This window comes from Lampetra fluviatilis, chromosome 33 (assembly GCF_964198595.1).
Source record: "Lampetra fluviatilis chromosome 33, kcLamFluv1.1, whole genome shotgun sequence".
Lineage (NCBI taxonomy): Eukaryota > Metazoa > Chordata > Hyperoartia > Petromyzontiformes > Petromyzontidae > Lampetra > Lampetra fluviatilis.
In genome coordinates, this window is record NC_136307.1 from 9,475,721 (window position 1) to 9,487,618 (window position 11,898).

An 11,898-nucleotide genomic window follows, 5' to 3' on the forward strand; every position below is an offset into this window, starting at 1 on the left:
TCTCCCGGGGACAGCCTTCATCCGGCAGTGGACTGACAAAGGGCTGGAGTTTTAGATAATGTTCGACTGAATTTGTTTCGCTAAGGACATTACAACAGATAGGCTGGGAATTAAATATTTGTAAAGATAGAATATTCACGCTTCTCCCCTCCTCTTCAACCCACACAGACCAGCGTGGTGAAGCAAACCTTTTTGACCAAAGGAGGCCTTCATCCACCAGCAGCGGTACACTAACCACTCCACCCCGTATAAGAATTACTTGTATATATAAAAAAACCGCTTATGCATGCGTAGTGTAAAACAAGCACCGGACAAATACGACGTTAGCTTTTTTATTTCACCAAAAAACGATCCGAACATTTTCCTACATCAAGCCCCACATGTGCTGAAACACCCGACGACCACCTCCCCCCCCCCCCATGGCGGCTATTTCTTTGCGGGCCGGCCCAGCTTGCCCTTCTTGTTCACCTTGCTCTGGCCGGGCTTGCTTCTCACCTTGGGTTTCTTCACCGGCTTCTCGGCCATTTCGCCCATAAAGTTCCTGGGCCCCTTGGGCTGCCAGTTGGCTGCTTTGGCCGCTGGCGGCAATAGGTCACCGCGCCCCTTCGGCCCGGCGTTCCCTGGCCTCACAGCATTCCCCGGTCTCCCGGAAATCCCCGGTTTCCCGGAAATCCCCGGTTTCCCGGAGTTCCCCGGTCTCCCGGAGTTCCCCGGCCTTCCGGCGTTGCCTGCCTTTCCGGCGTTCCCTGGTCTGCCGGAATTCCCTGGCCGCCTGGAGTTCGCCGGGCGGCCAGCCCTCCCCGGCTTGATCTTCTCCTTTTTGACGGAGCGCTTCACCCGCACCTTCCGCCCGGCCATCTCGGAGCCGTCCAGGTGTAGCGCCAACAGCACTGCGTCGGCGCCCTGGAGCGAGGGGATCGCAGAGCAACCCGCTGTTAGAGAATGGCCCCACGAAAGCGGACTTCATGCAAGCGACCTCTGTTACAACGCAGTAAGGGCGGCGCTTTCCCACTCGCGTTGCCATGTGAGATTCAGGTTAATCGCGTAAAAGAGCCAAAATTATATTTTAAACTGTCAGTACTTGGAATTTTGTCAAATGAAAGTGAATTGAGAGCATTAACCCACTGTAATTGAGAACCCGGTTTAATCCCAACTCGGTCGACAGGAGTCTATGGATGTCTGCGTAAGTCTACGAGTTATCGATGCAAGTTTAAATTTTGATTTAAAACTTTCGTGACTGCAGGGATTTATATTCTTGGTTCTTTCGGTAAAGTCACGTAGAAGGGAAATAATATAAATATAAAACAATAAAAATTCTCACGACGTTTCGACTGCAACACAAGCAATCATCATCAGGTGTGGATTTCAGGTGTGAAATCGACAGCAAAATTTTTTCTTGCTGTGGATTTCACATCTGATGATGATTGCTTGTGTTGCAGTCGAAACGTCGTGAGAATTTTTATATTTATATTATTTTATTATTTCCCTTCTACGTGACTTTACCGAAAGAACCAAGAAGATGCAGGCTTACTACGAGCATGTAAGGGTCGCCGTAACTTTTTGGAAACGAAAATATTTCCCCTGAAAAACGCATTGAGATGGAACATCTCCGTTGCGAGCGTGTCACCGGCGACCGGTCAGAGAACATCAACTCCCCCGGACACGTTAATCAACACGCGGTTGAAATCAGGAATCGAAGCAAGTTTTCTTCAGCGGTTCCCGGCTCAGCTCAGCGCCCGACCTTCCGAGTTGCCTGGCCAACCTGTGCCGGGAGGTCGTCCTGTACCTTGAAGAGGATGTAGCCGAAGCCCTTGCCCATGCCGGAATCCCGGTCGCGTACCACGCGCACCGACTCGACGGGGCCGCACGGCTCAAAGTGGCTCCTGATTCGGTCCTCCTCCACGTCTGCGCGGTGCAAACATCACACGCACACAGGCACACCACCAGCTGAAGGGTAAACGGAGAAAGCTTTAAATGGTAAGCAAACTTGTTTCGTCGTCGTATTCTTCAAATGTCACGTGATATCCCACCTGCGATTTTTGCACGGTTGGCTACATCCGGTGTAAAAGATTTTCAACATACATACACACGTACATACATCCCATATTGCTTTGCTTTATTTTTGTTACGTATGTTAAAACTTATTTCGCACTGTACGTAGCCGACCGTACTAATAGGAGCTGTGGTGGAAGAACAAACTAAACACAAAAAGTAGTTCTAAAGAAATTAGTTTTCAATCTGGATGATGATTTAAAAGTGCATAGCTCCAGTGGCTTCCTAATATTGAAAGGAAGAGCGTTCCAGACGGCCGCAGAAGCGCATCTGAAAGCGCGCGATACAGTGAATGTCTTTGTTCGACGGTTAGCCAAGAGCCGCTGTGAGGATGACCGGAGTTCACGTCGTGATATATACTCCTTGACGAGATCAGCAAGGTATTGTGGATCAGTCGCAATAAAGCCTAAGTCTAAACAGATTTTTAATCAACTTTGAGCCATGTGCCAGTTTGTTTCTCCAGCGCTGCAGCCCCTGCCACACGGTGAAAAATTACGACAATTTAAGCAACGTCAAGATAATCATTTCTATTTAAAGCTTTCGTGACTGCAGGGATTAATATTCTTGGTTCTTAGTCACGTAGAAGGGAAAAACAATAAAATAATAACAATAAAACAATACAATTTTCACGACGTTTATTGCAACACAAGCAATCATCATCAGCTGTGAAAACCACAGCAAGAAAATTTGAAAAAAGAAAATCCCTTCTACGTGACTTTACCGAAAGAACCAAGAATAAGATAATCACTATTAAATGTACAGCCTCTTTGTCAATCCACTGCTGGATGAACGCCTCGCCCACACTGTCATGGGGGTTGTCCGACCATACTTCGCCACGCCGGTGAGCGTGGGCTGGTGAGGGTGGGTCGGAAAACAAAGGACCCAAGGTTCGCCAACCTGGGGCTCCCGGAGCCACATGCGGCTCTTCAAGGGCCGCTTCGTGACGTTGGTTTATTAAGGACGACCGTCTCCTATTCACCACACAGCGCACTGCAGCTCTTGGATATGTTGATTTATTTTTTTACGAATTAGAAAAAAAATGGGCTCCTCGTCATTTTGGCCGCCGACCCCTGCCGGGACCGGTTTGGGTATCACTCGCCCCGACCGTAGCCGGGAACGGGAACTCGGGTCACCACCGGGTTCACGGCTAGTCGCGCAAACCACTCGCCAGGTTTCAAAGCCCACCGCCAACCATAACGCTGTTTATAACGTGAGCTGTCCCCTTGCGCTGTGGGCTGGGAATCGAATTTCAGGTGACCACGTTCACCGTTAAGCTGCAGAGACACACACGCACGCACGCGCGCGCACAAACGCCGCTGCCGTGCAACGATCACTTGGGAGCCATACCGTAGGGAAGGTTTCCGATGAACACCGACCTCTTGTGGTCATGCTGTGAAAAACGGAAACCATCAAGAAATGAACCCAAAGCGTTTAAACATATCGCGAAAACACAAGGAACGATAATTGTTTTTTTTACCCTTCTATCTGGCAACAAAACTGACACCTTTTTTACAAGGAGTCATGTTTACATAGACCACAATACCTGCAGTCATAATGCAAACAAAAAACATAACTCTGATAATGTATGCACTGTCCTTGAAGTTGATTGGTCCACACCCGAGACAGCTTTCCTTAGAGCCTAGTCTCACATGGGTTGGACCAGATGACGCCAAAAGGCGCACCTTTTGTTTGCATTGACTGCAGGTATTGTGGTCTATGTAAACATGACTCCTTGTAAAAAAGGTGTCAGTTTTGTTGCCAGATAGAAGGGTAAAAAAACAATTATCATATTTTTTACTGGCAAATGAGGTTCCAATGGTGAAAACGCAAGGAACACTTGCCCGTCTCATTCAAATGTGTTGACCGTTAACCCGTGTGTGTTAAACAGGCTTCGCTTGGTATTTAACGGCGAGTGTAAAAAATAAACTTACATTTTTTTCTCCAGACGCTGCATCTACTCGTATGTGAAATCCACTCTGTATCTCCTCTCCGTTTCTGCGACACACGGAAGCACATGTGCGCGCACGCACAAGCATGCAAATGCACACACGCAACCCCATTAGCTTTGGATATGCTGTGCATTGACGTGTTATGCAAAAATCCGAGTGTGGCTACAGTACAATTTGGTATAAAACTGCAACGTATAACTTTGCACTTCAGACCTGTATAAATCAAGGTAATAAGCTTGGATCTGTACAATAAGTCGATTTCGGAAGCTAAGCTGGGTTGCGGCTGCATCCTTGTACTTGGACGAGTGACCACTGTACACAACTGGTCGTTATCGGCCGTGGGGCCACGAGTCCGTTAATAGACGGCAGCGCAGAAAGAAACAATCGTTGTACAGTACTCCTATCCTCCCACAGCTATGCTCCAAGCCATCACCAACTGACACCGACAAGCGCGCGGTCAAATAACCACCCCCGCCGATCCACACGGCGTGGCAAGGAGGCCCTCATCCAGCAGCGGAACGACAAAGAGGGGCCGCACACGTGAGCAAGCCACAAGCACATCCTAACAAACCTCCATTTGTTGTCCTTCCCTCCGCACCTCCGATTAGCACGGTTGGCTATGTACGGTGCGAAAGAAGTTCAACGTACACGTACACACCTGCTCAGCGCTTGCACAGCCCCCTGCTCTTCCTTGAAGACCACGTAGGCATTCTTGTTGTTCCTCTGGGGATGCGTTTTTCCTCTGACGAGGCAACACAGATGCAGATTAATATACAGTAAAACCTTGGATTGCGAGCATAATTCATTCCGTGTTTGTAATCCAAAGCACTCGTATATCAAAGCACTCATATCAGTTGTGATCACGTGACGCTCGGCAGACAAAGCGTATACACGTACTACTCGTATTGCAAGACCTCGCTCGTTTAACAAATTCATATTAATTAAAAAATGTGTGCTTGTCTTGCAAAACACTCGCAGACCAAGTTACTCGCAATCCAAGATTTTACTGTACAAGGCAGCAGCGAGTTGCACGTATGAACGTACGTACGTTTAACTTCTTTCGCACCGTACGCAGACGACTGTGCTAATCGGAAGTGACGGAGGAAGGACAACGAACTTAAACAAAAAAGCAGTCCTGAAGAAATGAGGTTTCAATCTAGATGATGATGATGATTTAAAAGTGCACAGCTCCAGTGGCTTCCTAATATCGGAAGGAACAGCGTTCCAGACGGCCGCAGGAGCGCAACCTGCGGGTTGCTACGTTTGTACAGCCACAAGAAGCTCCCCAACACTCCGGCCCAAAACATTGCAAGGCTTCAACGAACATACTGAATGAACGGGTGTGATTGTGCGTGCACCGGCATGTGCACTTACTGTATGGCGGCCTGCCTGAGTGACATGTCGGGATCGGCTCGTGCCTGCAATAAAGAAGTACAATGTTTCACCACCGAGTCATTCACAAGGGACGAAAAGTCTACAGAGTAAGAATGTGTCCATTCGTATTGCAACGAGTCGTGCGCACGTGAATCGATTATCTTTGAGCTCGTGTTTTATCGCAATCGGTTCACGCGACCGATAGAACCACGAGAGCAATGATACTCCACCACTCCTGTGCTCACAGCCCCGCCACGCTCCTCCGGGTTTTCCCGATTACCGGTCGTTTCTACTCGCGGCACGGTGACGTTGCCGAGCGGTTAGGTCGCGCGTTCGTCGCTCGTCGCGGAGGTGCGCGCGGGTTCGAGCTCAATGACCGCCCTGGTTAATACTGCAGCATGGCATTGACGGCGGCAATGCGCACCGTCCGCTAAGCGGTGGACGGCTACGATACGGTGACGTCATTTGAAAAAGAGTCGGCCGCCATGCGCGAGCGTCACGGTCCATATTTGCAAAATTTGATAAATTGGCAATCAAAAAATATTCCAAATGGGGATAACACAAAGCAATCGTCGCCCCCTACTGTGAAACTGAGCAGGACCCTCCTGAAAAGTGTCTAAGAGGCTTTCCTGGGTACACGTAAAAAAAGTTAAATGGAAAATCAATTAGCACTGCATGCACCTGGTGGTTGGTAATCACGGAAAGCTGGGCGTGAGGACTGGAGTTAGGATTAGAAATACCTCAAAATGTTTGAACAAAAAAAATCGATTCTTAAATCTCATCCTGACCCCCTGAATGGTGACACATCAAGAGGAGGGCGGCGAATCGTTGCAGGCGCGCACGTAAAGGGCGCTCAACGCAACGAAGGGAGCCGGGTAAGCAGGTGGACATCGCCGATTCTTTTGTACTCACAATGCATCGCAGGCGAACGGACTCGATCACCCCGCACGGCCGGAAGAACTTCTTTACAGCCTGAAACACACCGCGGTACAGCAGCAGCAGCACTCAAAGGTCAGCGAACCTGCACCGGTGAAGCTACAGCTTCATAATCAATCGATCGATCATTATATCACGTGCCAACAACATCGCCCTCAATAAAGTAGGCATCTGTGCACATTAGAGCGGAGCAGAACAAACCGAGCAAGAGCTCGCGAATCGCGAATAAGTTTACCTCCTTCGTGAGGCTCATCGGCAAATTGCCGACAAACACTGTCCTTTTGCGCTTCTCCTCATCTTCGGCGGCGAAGACGTCCGATTTGGCTTTTTTCGGCGGTCGCTCCGACCACCCGGACTTGTTCTCCGCGGGCTTTGGCTCACTCCCCTTGTCGCCCACATCCTCGGCGTGCTTGCGCTTTTTCTCCTCCCTCTTGCTTCTGCTCTTCTCCTCTTTGTGCCGCTCCACCTTGTCGGCATTGTCCAGCGCGTTCTCCCTGTCAAGACGCAAACGGCGTCAACTGGCGCGTCAACTGGCGCGTCAACTGGCGTGCTCATGTCTGACAAGGGTCCAGTGGGTGCCACGTGTCACGTCATCCCATACAACAGTGGTTCAACCTTTTTTGGCTGCTGTACCCCTTGTAGGATTTTTTTTTTCAACCGAGTACATCCCCCTGGCCTGACCCAACATGGTTCTGAGAAATAAATGTACGAATAATGAACATCAATATTTGAACCAATTGTCCATTTCGTGAGGTATCATAACTAGTAACTGCAAGTGAATAAAAAAAAATGAATCAACGGAAGCCCTGCATGCATGACGTGATGTATTGGTACTGGCTGGTTACTCTTGTAAACAGCATTGTTTACGATCAATGAATTTAGAAAAGATCTTTTATATCATTCTAGGTTAGCATATGGATTTAAATGTTATCATAGTCATTTTCTATTGGCAGATTCATACGTGATTATTCACCAATGATTAATGTGTGATATCATTTCACACTTTTATAAATCACCTCATGCACCTCCCGTGACGTTGCCACGTACCACCAGGGGTCCACGTACCCCCGGTTGAGAACCACTGCCATGCATAACACTGGCTGCCCACGAGCTCAAACGAAAATGTCTGCTACCTCGTAAAGAGTTTAGAAGCGTCGTTGTCGTCGGAGGGCTTGAGCCGACTCCGTTCCTCCTTCTCCTTGCTCTTCTCCTCCTGTGCCTTCGACCAGAGAGCCTTCATCGCTTGAACTTTGTCCAAGTTCTCCTTCTCCTTTTGGGCAGCCGCTTCCTCCGCATCCGCCTTCTGTTGGGACAAGCCAAAGTTAAGAAACCCGCGCCGATCGTGTTCACGACGTGAGCGGCGACACATCTCAGCCTCGCTGTGCGTGGGCTCTGCCGAGCCCGTTTCGCACGGCACTTTGTACGCATGTTAAACTCCTGTCGCACCGTGCGTAGCCAACCGTGCTAATCCTCATCCCAATAGTCCAGTATCCCGCTCGCTACGGGATGCTGCTGCTAGTCACGCACTTAACTCCAGTCTATTAGTGACCGTGAACATTTTCAGTGAGAAATGAATCGGAGGTGCGGGGGAAGGACAATAAACTAAACACAAAAGGCAGTTCAAGAAATTAGTTTTCAATCTGGAATTGAAAGTGCATAGCTCCAGTGGCTTCCTAATATCGAAAGGGAGAGCGTTCCAGACGGCCGCAGAAACGCATCCCAAAGCAGCACGTGATAAGGTGAGGGGCTAGATGCTGCTTTCACACCACGCAAGGTTTACAAAAGATTGCCCTCAGCCAGTCCCTTTTGACAAGACTATTTATCGAATGAAAATGAGAGGTAAGTCAATATCGCTGCCTCAATTTTTTTTTACAAATAACAGCCAAAGTTTCGGACAATCGCCCTTCTATATAGCACGTAAAAGTCCATTGCCTAAACCGTTTCCTATTACATATCGTTATCCCCCAATTCATTTTAAAGGCCTTGTTTGTGACGAATGTGTTGATTTTTTATCAACTGCACCACTGTCAGCACAGTATCACCAAATAATTAGTTGAAGTCTTGTAAGCTTTTTCCATGCACTAGTGTGGGTATCTCCAGGAGAAGATGCCTAATGTAGTGTGTCGGGATAAAAGCTTGAGAGAAGATATGCCCAACACGCAGCCCGACCCAGTAAACCATGAGTGACTATGAAAACCTGTGTGATACTATATTAGAAAACAAGCTTTGCCGACTGGCTGGCATGTAGGCATGTGCGCAGTGATGTTGTCAGCATGCACATCTGCATGATGATGTAAACTGCAGCCCTCCCAGAGCGTTGAGCCGGGTTTTTTGCATCCTGACGTCATGCCTCCCCACCCACCAACCCCCCACCTTGGCCAAGTAGTGCTATCACATGATACTATATTATAAAACGCTTTGCCGACTGGTGGGCGCACAAGTGCATGGTGATGAATCTTCTTGGTTTTTTCGGTAAAGTCACGTAGAAGGGAAATAATAAAAAATATATATATATTTTATTATTTTTATGTTTTATTTTTATTATTTTATTATTTCCCTTCTACGTGACTTTACCGAAAGAACCAAGAAGATGAATCCCTGCAGTCACGAAAGCTTTAAATCGAAATTTCATGGTGATGAAGTCACGGCGCACATCTGCTGGTTGGCTGGAGGGACGTTACAGTCACGTCCAGACGCGCGGGGCTGCTCGCCAATAATAATAAAAAAAACGGACTGGAGTTTGTAAAACACTAGCTTAAGCCATCTCGTACTCTTTGAGCCCGAACCGCTTCGGGCGAAACGAAGAGCGGGCGTCGTGGAGCCGCTGCCGGGCCTTGCGAGAAGAGGGCAGCGAGACCAGACTTCTTGGAGGGCCCACCGCCACCATCGGACTTGCGCTGGAAGACGGCGCCACAGAGCTGCCCCGCCACGTATCCATCGTCCGCACACAGGGTGGTCTTCTCGGCGTCGCTCCTGGGAAGACAACACGAGAGATAAACTGGGGGATACGTGCGCGTCGAGGCCCGGCTACGAGACACTGTGCCAATCGAGTGGCATGGTTGTCGTAGGTCATGGTGCAATCAAATGTTGACGCGCCATTTTATTAAGGTACTGTGCATTATCTTGCTGTGGTTTGTGACTGGTTTGTTGTTTTTGCTGCCTTGCCCAACCTTGATACTTTGGACTTATATAATGAATGTATTTTTTATTTTTGTTAATTGCTTGACATTTTCTCTATTTTGCACCCCTATCGTTTGTGGTATTGTTTGCCGTACTTGTTGACCCGCCAATACTGGACATCTATGAAAAAGAGCTCCATAGCTAATCAAATTCCTCCTGTAGTCTCAATAAAGATTCTGATGATTCTGAAATAAAATAGGGCTCCATGTCTGCCTTCCCCCCGACTTTGTAGCCCGGTTCCTGGTCCTCCCCCCGGCAGTTGCACTACCTGCACACCCAACAGTTGCGCCATTGGACTCAGCAAATTCGTGGCATGTAATGATCAGATGTAATTACAGCAGCAAGTACTTAGGGATGGGTAGAATCTTTTTTTTCTAATTTGCAAGCCCCGGTGAAGCAGTGCCTAGGACCAAATCACCTGCAATGTACCCGATCTTGAGGGTTATCGGAAGCTAAGCAGTCTTTGAGCCTGGACATTGCTTGGAATGGCAACCACCATACATAAACACACGGGCGTTGTTGGTTGATGTGGCGCTGCTTTGTAGGCAGCAGAAGGCAGTGAATTTATGTGGTTGTGCTGTATTTCTATGCTTCCGCGTCTGTGCTCCCCCCGCCTTCTTCACCAAACCGCATTGACCAGCTTGGTGAAGTATGGTTAAATTACCCCAACGACCACCTCCCCCCCCCCACCGCTCCCAGGCGCTCATCCAGCAGTGGATGCAAGTCACATCACATTTCACATGAAGCAAAATAAACAGGTCAGAGGAGCCAATTTGACCAAACTGCTAATGGTAACCCACGGTAAAAAAATTAACCCGTAAAAACAAAGTTTTTCACTATAAATCCTTTATATGCGTGGCCGCTAGAGTCCTCTCGTCCTCTGGCTTGAGATGGCTGCCACCTATGGGTCAGATGATTGCCTGCCACCATTAAGCAATTGGTAATTTAATATAATTTTTTTTCCCTAAAAAGTGTAAAGTTATGGAAAAAAAATTTCACGAAAATAAATTGTCATGCACAACGAGTCTGTGTGCAAAATGTCAGCTCGATTGGATCACGGGAAGTGGGTTAAAAAACGACCGAAAGATTTGCACGGTCGTAAGCGCGCAAGCAAGCAAGTGAACTTAATATAAAGGATTTAAAAAGAGTTGTTAATTTCGCAAAATGACTTGCATACAGTCGATTATTCAACCCATTGCGAGACGAAGGCCCCTCCACCTCCATGCCGTACGAAGCCGTGTGGGTTGTGTGACCATACTTCACCACGCCGGTCACTTGTGGACGGCGAACGCGGGGTACAACAGACGGATAATTTGGTCTTGATTTGAAGCTTTCGTGACTGCAGGGACGCATACCATCTGGTTCTTTCGGCAAAGTCACGTAGGTGGACGGATAACTGTTGATTTGGCTGCACCAAGTCGATGTTAGAATTGCATGAGATTGACTGGAGGCTATACTGTGGAGGTATGCCATGGGGATATGAAAGCATCAATAATACAACAAAAACACACTCAACACGTATTAAACCTACCACCAATACGAGGCTCTTTGCCGAGCAGACGTACAAAATAACTGTGTTCAAGATAACCTCTGGGAACACACACTGGTGGATGGACGCGTAGGCCTCCGAAGACCGACACCGGTCTGGGCTGGAAAATCCGGCCGGGCAAGGAGTCGGAGGCAACCGCACGGAATGTAGCCGAGACCGGTGCGCATTTAGGCCTCGGGATTATCTCGGCTGCTCGGGTGACTGTAACGAAAACGATCAAGGAGACTTGACTATGAACGACTTACCCCCGTGTTTTCTTCGCTTTTGGCTTCATGCTCGAAAAGATGCGTGCTTATTCGGCTCTTCGAGACGCGATGTGGACCCCACACACCACGCAGCGCAAGATCGTGGTTTCGTTTTTGAATAAACTTTATCAGTTGCGCTTTAGGGTCCTTAGGCTTCTTTTACAACCACGTGAGACCCCCCTCCCACCCTCCCCCACTCGACCCCCACCTACCCTCCACACACTCGACCCCCACCCACCCTCCCCACACTCGACCCCCACCCACCCTCCCCACACTCGACCCCCACCCACCCTCCCCACACTCGACCCCCACCCACCCTCCCCACACTCGACCCCCACCCACCCTCCCCACACTCGACCCCCCACTCGACCCCCCACTCGACCCCCACCCTCACCCTCCCTCACCCTCCCCCACTCGACCCCCACCCTCACCCACTCGACACCCCCCCCCACCCTCCCCCACTCGACCCCCACCCACCCTCCCCCACTCGACCCCCACCCACCCTCCCCCACTCGACCCCCACCCTCACCCACTCGACCCCCCCCCCCACCCTCACCAACTCGACCCCCCACCCTCACCCACTCGACCCCCACCCACCCTCCCCCACTCGACC

The 11,898-nt window shown here is 49.3% G+C and overlaps 1 protein-coding gene across 1 annotated transcript; it reads right to left on the reverse strand.

Moving 5' to 3' along the window:
- Positions 1-318: 318 nt before the first annotated feature.
- Positions 319-11,455, reverse strand: RBM34 (RNA binding motif protein 34). Its single transcript, XM_078872224.1, has 11 exons — positions 11,286-11,455; positions 9,083-9,284; positions 7,445-7,614; positions 6,547-6,805; positions 6,288-6,347; positions 5,376-5,419; positions 4,660-4,743; positions 3,984-4,047; positions 3,400-3,442; positions 1,787-1,905; positions 319-903 (listed from the first exon to the last, which is right to left on the reverse strand). The coding sequence occupies exons 1-11, from the start codon at positions 11,312-11,314 to the stop codon at positions 427-429; spliced, it is 1,551 nt and encodes a 516-aa protein (XP_078728350.1). The 5' UTR covers positions 11,315-11,455; the 3' UTR covers positions 319-426.
- Positions 11,456-11,898: the final 443 nt, after the last annotated feature.